We start from the raw sequence: 22,059 nt of genomic DNA on the forward strand, positions 1-22,059 counted from the left end.
TGTGTAAACGCAGGTCTCTGCTGCTGATAAAATGACTGCGCCACACTGGAGTTAGACATTTGCTGCCCAGATGTCGGACACTCCCTGGAGAAATGACCCGGCTGGCCACAAGTAAAACAACCTCCAGGAGCTAACTGGCACTGACCATAATGCCTGCGTCTGCAATTTTGGCAGAACGGAATGTTTGATCCACCACTGTACCGCGTCCTGAACCACGGTTACTCCCACTGCTGCTAGAACTGTACGGAGCACTCCTAGCACTATGCCTCCCCTTGTTGTGCGTCCGACGACTCCCCCTATTGGCCTGGGAAAAACGCTGTAGTAGTTCCCACTACCATGCTGCGCTGGGGCCTGCTGTCCCCCACTAGGAATATCACTCTTTCCCTTCTGAGTCTGGAAAGGGTCAGAGATCGTCCCAAACTGAATCATCAAGCTCTCCAGCCGACGAGCACTATCCACTATTCTAGTGAAGTCCATGTCTGTTCCTATAAGCAAAGGAAGGAAGTCTGGGCCCAAGCCCCTAACATAGCGGTCGTTCACCCGCGCTTGATCAACCTGTAGGTCTGTAGCAAATCGCCCCAAACGGACAAACTCTGTAGTGTAGTCAGTCACTGATCTATCCCCCTTCTTCAAATGAAGCAGCTACTCTCTATGACTCTCAGTAACAGAGAAGGGTAAATAGAAACCTCTGAATCTGACCACAAACTCAGCCCAAGTCACCGTAGCCATATCATGTCTGATATTATCACGAAACCAGTCCTTTGCTGGACCCTTCAGTGACATCTCCACAAGCATCACTGATTGACGATCAGTAGCTTGAATCCTCTGACTATTGTACTCAAGCTCCTCAAGAAAATCAAGAGCATCACCAGTGCCATCAAAAGTAGTCGGAGATAGTTTCATGTAGCTCATCACTACCTCTCTGTCTGTCGGAACTTGACCGACACCAGCAAGTCCACCAGTACCAGCTACAGCACCAGCCTGAGGTTGCTGTTGCTGCGCTATCTGACCCAGTATATTACACTGATTTTGCAGAAGAGCCTGATTGTTTTGCATCTCGACAACGCCAGCCAAGAAAGTAGTGAAGTCGAACGCTTGCATGTTTGGTTCCTGATGCACCCCCGGTGCCTGCTGCACATTCGGTGCCTGAACACCTGCTGCACCATGTCCTCTAGCTCCACCTCTACCAGCACCATCTCCTCTACCTCTACCAGCACCAGCTCCTCTACCTCTGCCCGCACCTCCACCTCGACCACGTCCAGCATTGGCCTGGACCTGTGGCACATTCTGATCGACTTCCATGGAAATCGCATCATCAGCCTCAGCTTCTTGCTCTGCCGCAGCACGAGCACGGATATCATTGTTCATATCATAAAGATTGAACAAGAACAGTTTAAATACACAGATATTTCATACCCAAGTATGAACAAAACAAGCAACATATAGGATTTCCCAAGAAATCAACAGCAATAAGATATTCACCCAAGTGAAATAAAATTAACATTTAGCAGCATCAAATCAACATATAATGACTGACTCGACGCAATCCTATTGGTGTAGGGAGAATATTTTAAAAATCAAAAGATGACGTTTTTAAAGACATGACAGAAACCTATATCCGCAGTAGTTCCTAAGACACAACCATACTTAACAGAGTAAACACATAGCAAGCAATTTGGCCTTGGTTTGAAACCAAAGCTCTGATACCAAGTTTGTCACGACCCATTTTCATGAATCGCGACCGGCGCTAGGGTATGGATAATGTAGTACCAAAACCCCTAGCTAGCCTTTCAATTAACACATTAACACATGAACCTGCAGAAAACCAATGCTCGGGGGTAACCGAGACTTCAGCCTAAATCTAGCAGTTATAATATTCAACAGTTAATATAACTTGCTTATTCAATTCCGAGTCAAAATATATTTATCATAACTAAAGTAAATGATATAACATGCCAAAGCAATAAAACCAGTCGAACCAATCCGACAAAATATATAGTAATAATAAAGACGTCTAGTTACTACTGCGGTCTAAGAATAAAACAGTTTTACAGTTTATCAAAAATAAATGGAACCTTCGAGGAAAAGTAAATGCGGTGATCACCAGACTCTCTCAGATCATAACCCTGGGAAAATTGGGAAAACAACGGGGTCAGATATACTGAGATGAGTTTATACCACTATCTACATTTATTAAGTGGAAAACCTTTAAAACCGTTTAAAACATTTAATAATGATATTACGAATAATAGTTGGAACCCTAATCCACAATTCTAAATAATAAACATAATCCAACAGGTCTGGTCCCGAGAGCTGAGCTACACCGAGTTACCACTGACCACACTTATACCAGAGTCCCGAGAGCTGAGCTACACCGAGTTACTCTACTTGGTCCCGAGAGATATGCTCACACCGAGTTACCACATTTCCATATATACCTTACCAAGATCAATACCGGTGCGCACGCAGTCCTAATGATGCCCATTAGGTAGCATGTTCCAACTAGAAGCCATAATATAAAAACAGTTTGAAATATACGTACAGTATATATTTAATATTAAAACAACAATTTAATTAATAAAGCGGTAAATAGTAAATACAAACTCACTGCTTGCTAATCCACGTGAATACCGGCAAGCAACTAACTCTGGTTCGCCTCTGAAGCACGAACAGTAGACTAGTCTAGACAAATAAAATAATTATTAAAATCAGACCCTAACTCTAGAGAGTACTAGACACCACATAGGACTAGCACAAATAACACGTCGGAATAAATAATCCAAAACAACACAAAAATACCCAAAGGCAACAATGCACAATTAATTACAAGTCTATTGAGTTCTCGCTTAAAAATCTAATTTAAAAATATATTATTTAATAATCTTTAAATAATAATTAATTTCCAAATAGTGGGTTAACCGAGTTACTAGTAACTACCAAGTTAACCTCACTTGTCGAGTGACCCAAGTCTAACCCGACCCAAAACATTTATCAAATATAAACCCGAGTTTATATTTATAAAAATAATAAATAAAAATAATAAATCATTAAAACAGAATTCAACAACTTCGAAATCAAATAACCTAAGTTACAACCCAAAAACTTAATTAGATAAAAAGTTTAGGGACTAAACTACACTTTAGCCAATTAGGGACTAAACGGTACTTTTGCCAATTTGATATCCGAATCCAATTTAATTGCTTTTGTTTATACTTAAGACAAAATTTAGAATAATCAACCAATGATCCACTTAATTACGTTATACAATAAGTTCAGGGACTAAATTGTAATTTAGCCAACTTTTGACAAAACGACATTTGAAGGCAATTATAATTATCCGAGTAATTATATTAATTAAATAATAATTATCTATCGTTATCACTATTTAATTTCAAATCAAAATAAAACTCAAGTTATTAATTTAAAGTTTAACCTTAAGGATTAAGTTGATTTAAGTTAAAGTCTTTGGTGATTAAAATGGTTATTTGGCCAATCATCTTCCTAATTTAAACAAACAGTACCCGCCATGCCCAAACCAAATGCAGAAGCCAAAACACCAATTAATTTCCACACTTCAAAACCCAGAACAGAGACATGAACAATCAACCTTCAAATAACAATCTCAAAACCTTTAACAAACATAACTTATCAAGATAAACACAATATACCCTAGTTTCACAACACGGCAATTGATAAACCACAAAACCGAGATTCCTCAAACGTCGATGAATCCAAAATGGTGGATTCAAACCACAACCAATAGCTCAAAATGATATAAGACTAACATACTAAGAGATTATAATCCAAACAATCAAACCCATGGCCAAAGGAAGATAGAAACATTCGGCAGAAACCAAGAGAAATCAAGAACAATAAATGGACAACTAAAACCGATAAACCGAACGGCAAAATAACGAGATCAACGGCGTACCGTTAAGCGAAGCAAACGAATCGAATCGAAGGTATACGAGTCTAGGACGCCTGAGATCAAACGGTTTTGATTTCGACCTAGAAACGAATGAGTACGATTCAATTATACGGAGTTGCCGTTATAAGGCTTACACTGAAATTAAAGATAGGAAACATACCGATGAACACCAAGAAATTTGGAGAATAATTGTAGTGTAAATTCTCGGAGAATCGAATGAATAATGACGGCTAGGGTTTATGAAAATAAGGAATGAATGAATCGTGGAGTATTACGTACTCATAGGGTTGGAAAAGAAACGAAATTTAGTAACAGAATATGAGGGTCTCATGTGTAGCGGCATTGTTTCTAGTTCTTATATTGAAGGTTAAAAATAAGAATGGGCTTGTTATGTTAATACAAAAAAAAACGGCTTAATTAAGCCTTAAGAAGGAAAATGGACAACGTGAATTGCATGGATATCATGCATGAATCTTATTTCATTTTAACTCCTCTTTTTCTTTTGTTTTTATTTTGTTTTTATTTCTTTTAAGAATTAATAATACCAACGCAATATGAATTGAATCATGACCGAATCAACGAGTGATTCCAATTAAATTAAATTAAAATATTAAATAAAAATAATAATAAATTACCTAAAGTTTGGCGGAATTTAAAATAAAATAAAATAATATTTAAAATAATTTAAAAATAATGATAGAAAATTACGGGATATTACAGTAAAACGCTTGGATTTGTTTCGTAACGTTTGTAAACGTTTGGCTTAAATTACTAAGAAGGCGAAACGCTTGGATTTGTTTCAGAACGTTTGTAAACTTTTGGCTTAAATTGCTAAAAAGGGGAAACGCTTGGATTTATTTCGTAACGTTTGCAAACGTTTGGCTGAAAATGCAAAAAAGGCGAAATGCTTGGTTTTGTTTCGTAACTTTTTTAAAGGTTTGGCTTAAATGGCTAAAATGGGAAACGTTCGGTTTTGTTTCAGAACGTTTTAAACGTTAGGATTCGTTTCGTAACGTTTGTAAACATTTGGCTTAAATTTCTGAAAAGGTGAAACGTTTGGATTTGTTTCGTAACGTTTGTTAACGTTTAGCTTAAATCGCTAAAAAGGCGAAATATTTGGATTTGTTTCGTAACGTTTGTAAACATTTGGCTCCAATCGCTAAAAAGGTGAAACATTTGGATTTGTTTCGTATCGTTTGTAAACGTTTGGCTTGAATCGCTAAAAAGGTGAAACGTTTGGATTTGTTTCGTAACCTTTGTAAACCTTTGGCTTAAATTGCTAAAAAGTAGAATCATTTGGATTTGTTTCGTAACATTTGTAAACGTTTAAATTAAATTGCTAAAAAGGCGAAACGTTTTTGATTTGTTTCGTAACGTTTCTAAACGTTTGGCCTAAATCGCTAAAAATTTGAAACGTTTGGATTTGTTTCGTAATGTTTGTAAACATTTGGCTTAAATTGCTAAAAAGGTGAAACTTTTGGATTGTTAAGGAACGTTTGTAAACGTTTGGCTTAAATTTCTAAAAAGGGGAAACTTTTGGATTTGTTTCGTAACGTTTGTAAACGTTTGACATAAATCCCTAAAAAGGTGAAATGTTTGGATTTGTTTCGTAACGTTTGTAAACATTTGGCATAAATTTATTAAAAGGTGAAACGCTTGGATTTATTTCGTAACCTTTGTAAACGTTTGTCTTAAATCGCTAAAAAGGGAAACATTTGTAAACGTTTGGCTTAAATCGCTAAAAAGGTGAAACGTTTGAATTTGTTTCGTAACGTTTGTAAACATTTGGCTTCAATCGCTAAAAAGGTGAAACATTTGGATTTGTTTCGTAACGTTTTTTAACGTTTGGCATATATTGCTAATAAGGTAAAATGTTTGGATTTGTTTTCGTATAGTTTTAAATGCTTGGCTTAAATCGCTAAAATGTGCAAACGTTTGGATTTGTTTCGTAACATTTGTAATTGTTTGGCTTAAATTGCTAAATAGGTGAAACGTTTGGTTTTGCTTCGTACCGTTTGTAAATGTTCGGCTTAAATCGCTAATAAGGTGAAACGCTTGAATTTGCTTCGTAACGTTTGTAAAGGTTTGGCTTAAATTGCTAAACAGGTGAAACGCTTGGATTTGTTTCGTAACGTTTGTAAACGTTTGGCTTAAATTACTAAAAAGGTGAAACTCTTGGATTTTTTTCGCAACGTTTGCAAACGTTTGGCTTAAAATGCGAAAAAGGCGAAATGCTTGGTTTTTTTTCGTATCGTTTGTAAAGGTTTGGCTTAAATCGCTAAATATGTGAAACGTTCGGTTAAACGTTTGGTTTTATTTTGTAATGTTGGTAAACATTTTGCTTAAATCGCTAAAAAGGTGAAACGTTTGGATTTGTTTCATAACGTTTGGAAACGTTTGGCTTCAATCGCTATAAAGGCGAAACGTTTGGATTTGTTTCGTAACGTTTGTAAACGTTTGGCTTAAATCGCTAAAAAGGTGAAACGTTTTGATTTGTTTTGTAACGTTTGCAAACGTTTGGCTTGAATCGCTAAAAAGGGAAAACATTTGGATGTGTTTCTTAATGTTTGTAAATGTTTGGCTTAAATTTCTAAAAATAAGAAACGCTTTGATTTATTTTGTAACGTTTGAAAACGTTTGGCTTAATTTGCTAAAAAGGGGAAAAGTTTGGATTTATTTAGTAGCGTTTATAAACGTTTGGCTTAAATCGCTAAAAGGGTGAAACGTTAGGATTTGTTTGGTAACGTTTGTAAACGTTTGGCTTAAATTGCTAGAAAGGTTAAACGTTTGCATTTGTTTCGAAACGTTTGTAAACGTTTGGCTTAAATTTCTAAAAAGGTGAAATGTTTGGGTTTTTTTCGTAATGTTTGAAAACGTTCGGCTTAAATCGCTAAAAAAGAGAAACGTTTGAATTTGTTTCATAACGTTTGTAAACGTTTGGCTTAAATTGCTAAAAAGGTAAAACACTTGGATTTGTTTCGTAACGTTTGTAAACGTTTGGCTTCAATTACTAAAAAGATGAAACGCTTGGATTTGTTTCAAAACGTTTGTAAACGTTTCGCTTAAATTGCTATAAGGGGAAACGCTTGGATTTTTTTCGTAACTTTTGCAAACATTTGGCTTAAAATGCAAAAAAAGCGAAATGCTTTGTTTTGTTTCGTAACGTTTGTAAAGGTTTTTCTTAAATGGATAAAAATGTGAAAAGTTCGGTTTTGTTTCGTAACGTTTTAAACGTTTGGATTTGTTTCATAACGTTTGTAAACTTTTGGCATAAATTGCTAAAAAGGTGAAACGTTTGGATTTGTTTCGTTTTGGCTTAAATCGTTATAAAGGCAAAACGTTTGGATTTGTTTCGTAACGTTTAGAAATGTTTGGCTTAAATCGCTAAAAAGGTGAAACGTTTGGATTTGTTTCGTAACGTTTGCAATAGTTTGGCTTGAATCGCTAAAAAGGGGAAACGTTTGGGTTTATTTCGTATCGTTTGTAAACCTTTGGCTTCAATCGCTAAAAAGGCGAAACGTTTGGATTTGTTTCGTAACCTTTGTAAATGTTTGGCTTAAATTGCTAAAAGGTGAAATGCTTTGATTTGTTTCGTAACGTTTGTAAACGTTTGGCTTAAATTGCTAAAAAGGAAAAACGCTTGGATTCATTTCGTAACGTTTGTAAACGTTTGGCTTAAATTGCTAAAAAAAGTGAAATGTTTGCATTTGTTTCGTAGCGTTTATAAACGTTTGACTTAAATTGCTAATAAGGGGAAACGTTTCGATTTGTTTTGTAACGTTTGTTATTGTTTGGCTTAAATCTCTAAAAAGGTGAACCGTTTGAATTTGTTTCGTAATGTTTGTAAACGTTTGGCTTAAATTTCTAAAAAGGTGATATGCTTGGATTTGTTTCAGAACGTTTGCAAACGTTTGGCTTAAATTGCTAAAAAGGGGAAACGTTTGGATTTGTTTAGTAACATTTGTAAACGTTTGGCTTAAATTGCTAAAAAGGTGAAACCCTTGGTTTTGTTTCGTAACGTTTGTAAAGGTTTGGCTTAAATCGCTAAAAATGTGAAACGTTTGGATTTGTTTCGCAACGTTTTAAACGTTTGGTTTTGTTTCGTAACATTGGTAATGGTTTGGCTTAAATTGCTAAAAAGGTGAAACATTTGGATTTGTTTTGTAACGTTTGTAAACGTTTGGCTTAAATCGTAAAAAGGTGAAATTTTTGGATTTTTTCGTAATGTTTTAAACGTTTGGCTTAAATCGCTAAAATGGGGAAACGTTTGGTTTTGTTTCATAACGTTTGTAAACGTTCGGCTTAAATCGCTAAAAAGGTGAAACATTTGGATTTGTTTCGTAACTATTGTAAACTTTTGGCTTAAATTGCTAAAAAGGTGAAATGTTGTATTTGTTTCGGAACGTTTGTAAACTTTTGGCTTAAATTGCTTAAAAGATGAATTGCTTGGATTTGTTTCGTAACGTTTGTAAACGTTTGGCTTAAATTGCTAAAAGGGTGAAATGCTTGCTTTTGTTTCGTAACGTTTGTAAAGGTTTTGCTTAAATCGCCAAAAATGTGAAACGTTTGAATTTGTTTCGTAACGTTTTAAACGTTTTGTTTTGTTTCGTAATGTTTGTAAACGTTTTGCCTAACTCGCGAAAAAGGTGAAATGTTTGGATTTTTTTCGTAACGTTTGTAAACGTTTGGCTTAAATCGCTAGAAAGACGAAACATTTGAATTTATTTCATAACGTTTGTAAACGTTTGGCTTAAATCACTAGAAAGGCGAAACGTTTGGATTTGTTTCGTAACGTTTGGCTTAAATTGCTAAAAAGGTGAAACGCTTTAATTTGTTTCGTAACGTTTGTAAACTTTTGGCTTAAATTGCTAAAAAGGTTAAACATTTGTATTTGTTTCATAACCTTTGTAAACGTTTGGATTTGTTTCGTAACGTTTGGCTTCAATCGCGAAAAAGGGGAAATGTTTGGATTTCTTTAGTAACGTTTGTAAACGTTTGGCATAAATCGCTAAAAAGGTGAAATGGTTGGATTTTTTTTCGTAATGTTTTAAACGTTTGGTTTAAATGGCTAAAATGGGGAAACCTTTGGATTTGTTTCGTAACCTTTGTAAATGTTTGGCTTAAATTGCTATATGGTGAAACGCTTTGATTAGTTTCGTAACTTTTGTAAACGTTTGGCTTAAATTGCTAAAAAGGAAAAACGCTTGGATTCATTTTGTAATGTTTGTAAACATTTGGCTTAAATTGATAAAAAGTGAAATGTTTGGATTTGTTTCGTAGCGTTTATAAACGTTTGGCTTAAATTGCTAATAAGGTGAAACTTTTGGATTTGTTTTGTAACATTTGTTAACGTGTGCCTTAAATCTCTAAAAAGGTGAAACGTTTGAATTTGTTTCGTAACGTTTGTAAACGTTTGGCTTAAATTTCTAAAAAAGTGATATGCTTGGATTTGTTTCAGAACGTTTGCAAACGTTTGGCTTTAATTGCTAAAAAGGGGAAACGTTTGGATTTGTTTAGTAACATTTGTAAACGTTTTGCTTAAATTGCTAAAAAGGTGAAACACTTGGTTTTGTTTCGTAACGTTTGTAAAGGTTTTGCTTAAATCGCTAAAAATGTGAAACGTTTGGATTTTTTTCGTAACGTTTTAAACGTTTGGTTTTGTTTCATAACGTTTGCAAAATTTTGGCTTAAATTGCTAAAAATGTGAAACGTTTGGATTTGTTTCATAATGTTTTAAACGTTCGATTTTGTTTCGTAACGTTTGTAAACGTGTGGCATAAATCGCTAAAAAGGGGAAACGTTTGGATTTGTTTCGTAACGTTTGTAAACGTTTGCCTTAAATTGCTAAAAAGGTGAAACACTTGGATTTGTTTCTTAACATTTGTAAACGTTTGGCTTAAATTGCTAAAAAGGTGAAACGCTTTAATTTGTTTGGTAACGTTTGTAAACTTTTGGCTTAAATTGCTAGAAAGGTTAAACGTTTGCATTTGTTTCGAAACGTTTGTAAACGTTTGGCTTAAATTTCTAAAAAGGTGAAATGTTTGGGTTTTTTTCGTAATGTTTGAAAACGTTCGGCTTAAATCGCTAAAAAAGAGAAACGTTTGAATTTGTTTCATAACGTTTGTAAACGTTTGGCTTAAATTGCTAAAAAGGTAAAACACTTGGATTTGTTTCGTAACGTTTGTAAACGTTTGGCTTCAATTACTAAAAAGATGAAACGCTTGGATTTGTTTCAAAACGTTTGTAAACGTTTCGCTTAAATTGCTATAAGGGGAAACGCTTGGATTTTTTTCGTAACTTTTGCAAACATTTGGCTTAAAATGCAAAAAAGGCGAAATGCTTTGTTTTGTTTCGTAACGTTTGTAAAGGTTTTTCTTAAATGGATAAAAATGTGAAAAGTTCGGTTTTGTTTCGTAACGTTTTAAACGTTTGGATTTGTTTCATAACGTTTGTAAACTTTTGGCATAAATTGCTAAAAAGGTGAAACGTTTGGATTTGTTTCGTTTTGGCTTAAATCGTTATAAAGGCAAAACGTTTGGATTTGTTTCGTAACGTTTAGAAATGTTTGGCTTAAATCGCTAAAAAGGTGAAACGTTTGGATTTGTTTCGTAACGTTTGCAATAGTTTGGCTTGAATCGCTAAAAAGGGGAAACGTTTGGGTTTATTTCGTATCGTTTGTAAACCTTTGGCTTCAATCGCTAAAAAGGCGAAACGTTTGGATTTGTTTCGTAACCTTTGTAAATGTTTGGCTTAAATTGCTAAAAGGTGAAATGCTTTGATTTGTTTCGTAACGTTTGTAAACGTTTGGCTTAAATTGCTAAAAAGGAAAAACGCTTGGATTCATTTCGTAACGTTTGTAAACGTTTGGCTTAAATTGCTAAAAAAAGTGAAATGTTTGCATTTGTTTCGTAGCGTTTATAAACGTTTGACTTAAATGGCTAATAAGGGGAAACGTTTCGATTTGTTTTGTAACGTTTGTTATTGTTTGGCTTAAATCTCTAAAAAGGTGAACCGTTTGAATTTGTTTCGTAATGTTTGTAAACGTTTGGCTTAAATTTCTAAAAAGGTGATATGCTTGGATTTGTTTCAGAACGTTTGCAAACGTTTGGCTTAAATTGCTAAAAAGGGGAAACGTTTGGATTTGTTTAGTAACATTTGTAAACGCTTGGCTTAAATTGCTAAAAAGGTGAAACCCTTGGTTTTGTTTCGTAACGTTTGTAAAGGTTTGGCTTAAATCGCTAAAAATGTGAAACGTTTGGATTTGTTTCGCAACGTTTTAAACGTTTGGTTTTGTTTCGTAACATTGGTAATGGTTTGGCTTAAATTGCTAAAAAGGTGAAACATTTGGATTTGTTTTGTAACGTTTGTAAACGTTTGGCTTAAATCGTAAAAAGGTGAAATTTTTGGATTTTTTCGTAATGTTTTAAACGTTTGGCTTAAATCGCTAAAATGGGGAAACGTTTGGTTTTGTTTCATAACGTTTGTAAACGTTCGGCTTAAATCGCTAAAAAGGTGAAACATTTGGATTTGTTTCGTAACTATTGTAAACTTTTGGCTTAAATTGCTAAAAAGGTGAAATGTTGTATTTGTTTCGGAACGTTTGTAAACTTTTGGCTTAAATTGCTTAAAAGATGAATTGCTTGGATTTGTTTCGTAACGTTTGTAAACGTTTGGCTTAAATTGCTAAAAGGGTGAAATGCTTGCTTTTGTTTCGTAACGTTTGTAAAGGTTTTGCTTAAATCGCCAAAAATGTGAAACGTTTGAATTTGTTTCGTAACGTTTTAAACGTTTTGTTTTGTTTCGTAATGTTTGTAAACGTTTTGCCTAACTCGCGAAAAAGGTGAAATGTTTGGATTTTTTTCGTAACGTTTGTAAACGTTTGGCTTAAATCGCTAGAAAGACGAAACATTTGAATTTATTTCATAACGTTTGTAAACGTTTGGCTTAAATCACTAGAAAGGCGAAACGTTTGGATTTGTTTCGTAACGTTTGGCTTAAATTGCTAAAAAGGTGAAACGCTTTAATTTGTTTCGTAACGTTTGTAAACTTTTGGCTTAAATTGCTAAAAAGGTTAAACATTTGTATTTGTTTCATAACCTTTGTAAACGTTTGGATTTGTTTCGTAACGTTTGGCTTCAATCGCGAAAAAGGGGAAATGTTTGGATTTCTTTAGTAACGTTTGTAAACGTTTGGCATAAATCGCTAAAAAGGTGAAATGTTTGGATTTTTTTTCGTAATGTTTTAAACGTTTGGTTTAAATGGCTAAAATGGGGAAACCTTTGGATTTGTTTCGTAACCTTTGTAAATGTTTGGCTTAAATTGCTATATGGTGAAACGCTTTGATTAGTTTCGTAACTTTTGTAAACGTTTGGCTTAAATTGCTAAAAAGGAAAAACGCTTGGATTCATTTTGTAATGTTTGTAAACATTTGGCTTAAATTGATAAAAAGTGAAATGTTTGGATTTGTTTCGTAGCGTTTATAAACGTTTGGCTTAAATTGCTAATAAGGTGAAACTTTTGGATTTGTTTTGTAACATTTGTTAACGTGTGCCTTAAATCTCTAAAAAGGTGAAACGTTTGAATTTGTTTCGTAACGTTTGTAAACGTTTGGCTTAAATTTCTAAAAAAGTGATATGCTTGGATTTGTTTCAGAACGTTTGCAAACGTTTGGCTTTAATTGCTAAAAAGGGGAAACGTTTGGATTTGTTTAGTAACATTTGTAAACGTTTTGCTTAAATTGCTAAAAAGGTGAAACACTTGGTTTTGTTTCGTAACGTTTGTAAGGGTTTTGCTTAAATCGCTAAAAATGTGAAACGTTTGGATTTTTTTCGTAACGTTTTAAACGTTTGGTTTTGTTTCATAACGTTTGCAAAATTTTGGCTTAAATTGCTAAAAATGTGAAACGTTTGGATTTGTTTCATAATGTTTTAAACGTTCGATTTTGTTTCGTAACGTTTGTAAACGTGTGGCATAAATCGCTAAAAAGGGGAAACGTTTGGATTTGTTTCGTAATGTTTGTAAACGTTTGCCTTAAATTGCTAAAAAGGTGAAACACTTGGATTTGTTTCTTAACATTTGTAAACGTTTGGCTTAAATTGCTAAAAAGGTGAAACGCTTTAATTTGTTTGGTAACGTTTGTAAACTTTTGGCTTAAATTGCTAGAAAGGTTAAACGTTTGCATTTGTTTCGAAACGTTTGTAAACGTTTGGCTTAAATTTCTAAAAAGGTGAAATGTTTGGGTTTTTTTCGTAATGTTTGAAAACGTTCGGCTTAAATCGCTAAAAAAGAGAAACGTTTGAATTTGTTTCATAACGTTTGTAAACGTTTGGCTTAAATTGCTAAAAAGGTAAAACACTTGGATTTGTTTCGTAACGTTTGTAAACGTTTGGCTTCAATTACTAAAAAGATGAAACGCTTGGATTTGTTTCAAAACGTTTGTAAACGTTTCGCTTAAATTGCTATAAGGGGAAACGCTTGGATTTTTTTCGTAACTTTTGCAAACATTTGGCTTAAAATGCAAAAAAGGCGAAATGCTTTGTTTTGTTTCGTAACGTTTGTAAAGGTTTTTCTTAAATGGATAAAAATGTGAAAAGTTCGGTTTTGTTTCGTAACGTTTTAAACGTTTGGATTTGTTTCATAACGTTTGTAAACTTTTGGCATAAATTGCTAAAAAGGTGAAACGTTTGGATTTGTTTCGTTTTGGCTTAAATCGTTATAAAGGCAAAACGTTTGGATTTGTTTCGTAACGTTTAGAAATGTTTGGCTTAAATCGCTAAAAAGGTGAAACGTTTGGATTTGTTTCGTAACGTTTGCAATAGTTTGGCTTGAATCGCTAAAAAGGGGAAACGTTTGGGTTTATTTCGTATCGTTTGTAAACCTTTGGCTTCAATCGCTAAAAAGGCGAAACGTTTGGATTTGTTTCGTAACCTTTGTAAATGTTTGGCTTAAATTGCTAAAAGGTGAAATGCTTTGATTTGTTTCGTAACGTTTGTAAACGTTTGGCTTAAATTGCTAAAAAGGAAAAACGCTTGGATTCATTTCGTAACGTTTGTAAACGTTTGGCTTAAATTGCTAAAAAAAGTGAAATGTTTGCATTTGTTTCGTAGCGTTTATAAACGTTTGACTTAAATTGCTAATAAGGGGAAACGTTTCGATTTGTTTTGTAACGTTTGTTATTGTTTGGCTTAAATCTCTAAAAAGGTGAACCGTTTGAATTTGTTTCGTAATGTTTGTAAACGTTTGGCTTAAATTTCTAAAAAGGTGATATGCTTGGATTTGTTTCAGAACGTTTGCAAACGTTTGGCTTAAATTGCTAAAAAGGGGAAACGTTTGGATTTGTTTAGTAACATTTGTAAACGCTTGGCTTAAATTGCTAAAAAGGTGAAACCCTTGGTTTTGTTTCGTAACGTTTGTAAAGGTTTGGCTTAAATCGCTAAAAATGTGAAACGTTTGGATTTGTTTCGCAACGTTTTAAACGTTTGGTTTTGTTTCGTAACATTGGTAATGGTTTGGCTTAAATTGCTAAAAAGGTGAAACGTTTGGATTTGTTTTGTAACGTTTGTAAACGTTTGGCTTAAATCGTAAAAAGGTGAAATTTTTGGATTTTTTCGTAATGTTTTAAACGTTTGGCTTAAATCGCTAAAATGGGGAAACGTTTGGTTTTGTTTCATAACGTTTGTTAACGTTCGGCTTAAATCGCTAAAAAGGTGAAACATTTGGATTTGTTTCGTAACTATTGTAAACTTTTGGCTTAAATTGCTAAAAAGGTGAAATGTTGTATTTGTTTCGGAACGTTTGTAAACTTTTGGCTTAAATTGCTTAAAAGATGAATTGCTTGGATTTGTTTCGTAACGTTTGTAAACGTTTGGCTTAAATTGCTAAAAGGGTGAAATGCTTGCTTTTGTTTCGTAACGTTTGTAAAGGTTTTGCTTAAATCGCCAAAAATGTGAAACGTTTGAATTTGTTTCGTAACGTTTTAAACGTTTTGTTTTGTTTCGTAATGTTTGTAAACATTTTGCCTAACTCGCGAAAAAGGTGAAATGTTTGGATTTTTTTCGTAACGTTTGTAAACGTTTGGCTTAAATCGCTAGAAAGACGAAACATTTGAATTTATTTCATAACGTTTGTAAACGTTTGGCTTAAATCACTAGAAAGGCGAAACGTTTGGATTTGTTTCGTAACGTTTGGCTTAAATTGCTAAAAAGGTGAAACGCTTTAATTTGTTTCGTAACGTTTGTAAACTTTTGGCTTAAATTGCTAAAAAGGTTAAACATTTGTATTTGTTTCATAACCTTTGTAAACGTTTGGATTTGTTTCGTAACGTTTGGCTTCAATCGCGAAAAAGGGGAAATGTTTGGATTTCTTTAGTAACGTTTGTAAACGTTTGGCATAAATCGCTAAAAAGGTGAAATGTTTGGATTTTTTTCGTAATGTTTTAAACGTTTGGTTTAAATGGCTAAAATGGGGAAACCTTTGGATTTGTTTCGTAACCTTTGTAAATGTTTGGCTTAAATTGCTATATGGTGAAACGCTTTGATTAGTTTCGTAACTTTTGTAAACGTTTGGCTTAAATTGCTAAAAAGGAAAAACGCTTGGATTCATTTTGTAATGTTTGTAAACATTTGGCTTAAATTGATAAAAAGTGAAATGTTTGGATTTGTTTCGTAGCGTTTATAAACGTTTGGCTTAAATTGCTAATAAGGTGAAACTTTTGGATTTGTTTTGTAACATTTGTTAACGTGTGCCTTAAATCTCTAAAAAGGTCAAACGTTTGAATTTGTTTCGTAACGTTTGTAAACGTTTGGCTTAAATTTCTAAAAAAGTGATATGCTTGGATTTGTTTCAGAACGTTTGCAAACGTTTGGCTTTAATTGCTAAAAAGGGGAAACGTTTGGATTTGTTTAGTAACATTTGTAAACGTTTTGCTTAAATTGCTAAAAAGGTGAAACACTTGGTTTTGTTTCGTAACGTTTGTAAAGGTTTTGCTTAAATCGCTAAAAATGTGAAACGTTTGGATTTTTTTCGTAACGTTTTAAACGTTTGGTTTTGTTTCATAACGTTTGCAAAATTTTGGCTTAAATTGCTAAAAATGTGAAACGTTTGGATTTGTTTCATAATGTTTTAAACGTTCGATTTTGTTTCGTAACGTTTGTAAACGTGTGGCATAAATCGCTAAAAAGGGGAAACGTTTGGATTTGTTTCGTAATGTTTGTAAACGTTTGCCTTAAATTGCTAAAAAGGTGAAACACTTGGATTTGTTTCTTAACATTTGTAAACGTTTGGCTTAAATTGCTAAAAAGGTGAAACGCTTTAATTTGTTTCGTAACGTTTGTAAACTTTTGGCTTAAATTGCTTAAAAGGTGAATTGCTTGGATTTGTTTCATAACGTTTGTAAACGTTTGGCTTAAATTGCTAAAAGGGTGAAATGCTTGGTTTTGTTTCGTAATGTTTGTAAAGGTTTGGCTTAAATTCGCTAAAAATGTGAAACGTTTGGATTTGTTTCGTAACGTTTTAAACGTTTTGTTTTGTTTCGTAACTTTTGTAAACGTTTTGCCTAAATCGCTAAAAAGGTGAAACGTTTGGATTTGTTTCGTAACGTTTGTAAACGTTTGGCTTAAATCTCTAGAAAGACGAAACGTTTGAATTTTTTTCGTAATGTTTGTAAACGTTTGGCTTAAATCGCTAGAAAGGCGAAACGTTTGGATTTGTTTCGTAACGTTTGTAAACGTTTGGCTTAAATTGATAAAAAGATGAAATGCTTTAATTTATTTCGTAACGTTTATAAACGTTTGGCTTAAATTGCTAAAAAGGTTAAACATTTGTATTTGTTTCATAACCTTTGTAAACGTTTGGCTTAAATCGCTAAAAAGATAAAACGTGTGGATTTGTTTCGTAACGTTTGTAAACGTTTGGCTTAAATAGCTAAAAAGGTGAAACGTTTGGATTTGTTTCGTAACGTTTGTAAACGTTTGGCTTAAATCGCTAAAAAGGTGAAACGTTTAGATTTGTTTCGTAACGTTTGGCTTCAATCGCTAAAAAGTGGAAACGTTTGGATTTCTTTCGTAACGTTTGTAAACGTTAGGCATAAATCACTAAAAAGGTGAAATCTTTGGATTTTTTCGTAATGTTTTAAACGTTTGGCTTAGATCGCTAAAATGGGGAAACGTTTGGATTTGTTTCATAACGTTTCTAAACCTTTGGCTTAAATTGCTAAAAAGGTGAAATGTTTGGTTTTGTTTCGTAACGTTTGTAAACGTTCGGCTTAAATCGCTAAAAAGGTGAAACATTTGGATTTGTTTCGTAACGTTTCTAAACTTTTGGCTTAAATTGCTAAAAAGGTGAAATGCTTGGATTTGTTTCAGAACGTTTGTAAACTTTTGGCTTAAATTGCTTAAAAGGTGAATTGCTTGGATTTGTTTCGTAACGTTTGTAAACGTTTGGCTTAAATTGCTAAAAGGGTGAAATGCTTGGTTTTGTTTCGTAGCGTTTGTAAAGGTTTGACTTAAATCGCTAAAAATGTGAAACGTTTGGATTTGTTTCGTAACATTTTAAACGTTTTGTTTTGTTTCGTAACGTTTGTAAATGTTTTGCCAAAATTGCTAAAAAGGTGAAAAGTTTGGATTTGCTTCGTAACGTTTGTAAATGTTTGGCTTAAATCGCTAAAGAGATGAAACGTTTGAATTTGTTTCGTAACGTTTGTAAACGTTTGGCTTAAATAGCTAGAAATGCAAAACGTTTGGATTCGTTTCGTAACGTTTGTAAACGTTTGGCTTAAATTGCTAAAAAGGTGAAACGCTTTAATTTGTTTCGTAACGTTTGTAAACGTTTGGCTTAAATTGCTAAAAAGGTTAAACATTTTTTTTGTTTCATAACCTTTGTAAACGTGTGCCTTAAATCTCTAAAAAGGTGAAACGTTTGAATTTGTTTCGTAACGTTTGTAAACGTTTGGCTTAAATTTCTAAAAAAGTGATATGCTTGGATTTGTTTCAGAACGTTTGCAAACGTTTGGCTTTAATTGCTAAAAAGGGGAAACGTTTGGATTTGTTTAGTAACATTTGTAAACGTTTTTCTTAAATTGCTAAAAAGGTGAAACACTTGGTTTTGTTTCGTAACGTTTTTAAAGGTTTTGCTTAAATCGCTAAAAATGTGAAACGTTTGGATTTTTTTCGTAACGTTTTAAACGTTTGGTTTTGTTTCGTAACGTTTGCAAAATTTTGGCTTAAATTGCTAAAAATGTGAAACGTTTGGATTTGTTTCGTAATGTTTTAAACGTTCGATTTTGTTTCGTAACGTTTGTAAACGTGTGGCATAAATCGCTAAAAAGGGGAAACGTTTGGATTTGTTTCGTAATGTTTGTAAACGTTTGCCTTAAATTGCTAAAAAGGTGAAACACTTGGATTTGTTTCTTAACATTTGTAAACGTTTGGCTTAAATTGCTAAAAAGGTGAAACGCTTTAATTTATTTCGTAACGTTTATAAACGTTTGGCTTAAATTGCTAAAAAGGTTAAACATTTGTATTTGTTTCATAACCTTTGTAAACGTTTGGCTTAAATCGCTAAAAAGATAAAACGTTTGGATTTGTTTCGTAACGTTTGTAAACGTTTGGCTTAAATAGCTAAAAAGGGGAAACGTTTGGATTTGTTTCGTAACGTTTGTAAACGTTTGGCTTAAATCGCTAAAAAGGTGAAACGTTTAGATTTGTTTCGTAACGTTTGGCTTCAATCGCTAAAAAGTGGAAACGTTTGGATTTGTTTCGTAACGTTTGTAAACGTTAGGCATAAATTGTTGGCGCAGCGGGAGGCGCGAGTCCGAATCGTATTTTTCAATTCAAAATCGAAATTCCAACAATCCGGATCCTAAAGTTGATCATATCAACAACAAATGGATCGTCGTATCATTTATTAATTAAAGCACGCATCTAGGAATCGTAAGAAGAATACCTATGTCGATTCTCCAACGATTCTTGTAGTCCCGAAAGTACGGCGACCTCAAGCTCGTCCACACGAGTATGCGTCCGATTGAATCCTCGCCTTGAAGTAATCCTGCAAGAGTTCCTCTTGCCAAGCATCCCTAAGCTCAAACTCTCGCCGTGATCACTACCTTGCTCGGATGTATGAAAAACGTCGCCAAGTTTTTCCCGTGATTGATGAATACTTGAACTTCTTCAAGTGCTTTCTCTCTCTACAACTTTGTAGTGAGATGTGTGTTGTGTGTTTTGAAATGAGCAAGGACATGCTCTATTTATAGGCTAGAGCATGCCTTAAGAATGCAACACCTTGCATGCTAGGTGTCACACACCAAGCAAAGGTGTTTCCACCACATGACACCTTTCATGTGGTGACATCACATAGGTGACATCATATAGGTGATGTCATCATATGACATCACATATAAGCTTATTTCCTTATCTCATTACTTCACCATGACATCATCATTCCATTAGCTTATGATTAATGATTTAAGTATCATTAATTACACTAATTAATTACTTAAGCCATTTAATCATAAAACTTGGTTAAAATATAATTAGGTTCCTACTAATTTATAACTCTTATAAATTAGTCCCTAATTAATTTGGACATAGTACAATTAGGTTCCTACTAATTTATAACTCTTACAAATTAGTTCCTAATTTGTACTTGTTTTTCATCTTAGATTAATTTCCGAGATATGCTAGTATCTATATGAAATCGATCTTTTGTAAACTCAATCGATTGCACACTCTATTGTGTGTGACTAACTAGGTTCACATCTATATGGCAACGAGAGCCATAAGAAACGCCTTTCTTATATTAAATAATTAAATCCCATTTAATTATTAATTCTCGTAGATCGAGAGTGACGTCTAGCAACATATCACGACCCCCAAATAGAGATGAATGTTTCGATGCATTCTTTATGAACCATTGTTCATAATACCGTACACTCAAAATTCCCTTCATCTAAGATTCCAATCTCGACTAGTGTCACGGTTAAGTCAAACACTGTTTGTCTTGATCATATGACCTCATCTCTTAGTTCTAATTCTTGATAAATATGACTTCCCCTAGAAACAACTTTCTATGTAAGTCATATACACCTGCGCAGGTTTTATCATCCATCAAGAACAATTTGAGATAGCATAGAATCTTGTCTCGTTCATCCAGAGTGATGAATCCTTTCTAGGTTAAACCCCTATCTCCATATACAACTAACTAGAGCCAACACATCCCGCGGCTCTAGCTCATGAAAGATCTAGAGTTAAGGAGTATCAAACTCTAATCACCTATATACAAGATAGTGTCACCGCAAGTCAAAGGACATATGTACAATTATGAACTAGATGACATTAAATTGACCTTGATGAATTACCATGTATAAGTCATCTATCGTCACTTGTTCGACTCACTCAACAACTTGAGTGTCCACATGTTTATTCTGATCCCCATCAAGTAGTATGAGACTCACTACTTCCTATAATTAGTAACTCTTTACTAATCAAGAGAATAAACAGAGGTGACGATCTTTCCGGGATAATGCGATGCCCTTATTCGCAGGACCCCATCGATCGTGAACGGTTATTTAGATCACTTGTATAATAGAACCTGTCACTCATATTCTTAACACCTTAAGAATAGATTCTATCACAATGTGATAAGGACAATATGTAATAAATAAACACTTAGTTGATGAGACACTTAGTTCAATTAAAACATATATATCATTGCTAATGGGATTTGTTTATACAAGTATAAATACAAAAATGGCCCTAGGGCACATACTACTAACAATCTCCCACTTGCACTAGTGCCATTGGCTACTATATCTAAGCCCCATCTTCTCAAGATGTAAATCTAATTGACTCTGGGTCATGGGCTTTGTCAGTGGGCCAGCCGTGTTATCGGCTGATGCTATCTTTTGGAGAGACACATCTCCTTTTCCAACAATTTCTCGGATAATATGATATCGCCTTTCTATGTGTTTGGATTTTTGGTGAGACCGGGGTTCCTTGGCCTGGGCTATAGCACCATTGTTGTCGCAGAAAAGAGGAACCGCCGACTCAATGGTAGGAACCACACCAAGTTCAGAAACAAACTTCTTAATCCAAACAGCTTCCTTTGCAGCATCTGATGCCGCAATATACTCGGCTTCTGTAGTGGAATCTGCAGTGGTTTCTTGTTTGGAACTCTTCCAACTCACTGCTCCTCCATTACACGTGAATACGAATCCAGATATAGACTTACGATCGTCTATATCTGATTGAAAATCAGAATCTGTAAAGCCATCTATTTTAAGATCACCTCCTCCATATGTTAAGACCATATCTTTAGTTCTTCTCAAGTACTTAAAGATATTCTTAACCGTCATCCAGTGTTCTGAACCTGGATTGGATTGATATCTGCTAGTCAAACTAACTGCATAGGCAATATCTGGCCGCGTACACAACATAGCGTACATAAGACTACCAATTTCCGAAGCATATGGTATCTTTGCCATTTCAACTCTTTCTTCAGAAGTCTTTGGAGACATTTCCTTCGAAAGGTGAATTCCATGTCTAACAGGAATCAATCCTCTCTTAGAATTTTCCATATTGAACTTTTTCAATATCTTTTCTAAGTAGAGCCTTTGGGAGAGACCAATCATTCTCTTAGATCTATCTCTATAGAGTCTAATGCCGAGAATGTAAGTCGCTTCTCCGAGGTCTTTCATGGAAAAAGTTTTGGACAACCAAAGCTTTACATAGGTTAGCATACCGACATCATTTCCTATTAGTAAAATATCATCTACGTATAAGACTAGGAAAGTAATTGCACTCCCACTAACCTTCTTGTAAACACATGGTTCATCTTCGTTTTTGATAAACTCGTAACTCTTTACAGCTTCATCAAAACGACGATTCCAACTTCTCGAAGCTTGCTTCAATCCATATATGGATCGTTTTAGTTTACACACCTTGGAACCTTCTTCGGATTCAAAACCCTTAGGTTGTTCCATATAGATTTCCTCCTCAATATGTCCATTAAGGAATGCGGTCTTGACATCCATTTGCCAAACCTCGTAATCTAAATGTGCAGCTATGGCAAGAAGAATCCGGATGGACTTAAGCATGGCTACCGGCGAGAAAGTCTCTTCATAATCGACTCCTTGCCTC

General features: G+C 34.2%; 1 protein-coding gene across 1 annotated transcript; it reads right to left on the reverse strand.

Moving 5' to 3' along the window:
* Positions 1–642: 642 nt before the first annotated feature.
* LOC126672524 (secreted RxLR effector protein 161-like) lies at positions 643–21,404 on the reverse strand. The gene is made up of 2 exons (XM_056105034.1): positions 20,783–21,404; positions 643–797 (listed from the first exon to the last, which is right to left on the reverse strand). Exons 1-2 carry the CDS (start codon positions 21,402–21,404, stop codon positions 643–645), a joined length of 777 nt encoding a protein of 258 aa, XP_055961009.1.
* Positions 21,405–22,059: the final 655 nt, after the last annotated feature.

Source organism: Mercurialis annua, linkage group LG3 (assembly GCF_937616625.2).
Source record: "Mercurialis annua linkage group LG3, ddMerAnnu1.2, whole genome shotgun sequence".
NCBI lineage: Eukaryota > Viridiplantae > Streptophyta > Magnoliopsida > Malpighiales > Euphorbiaceae > Mercurialis > Mercurialis annua.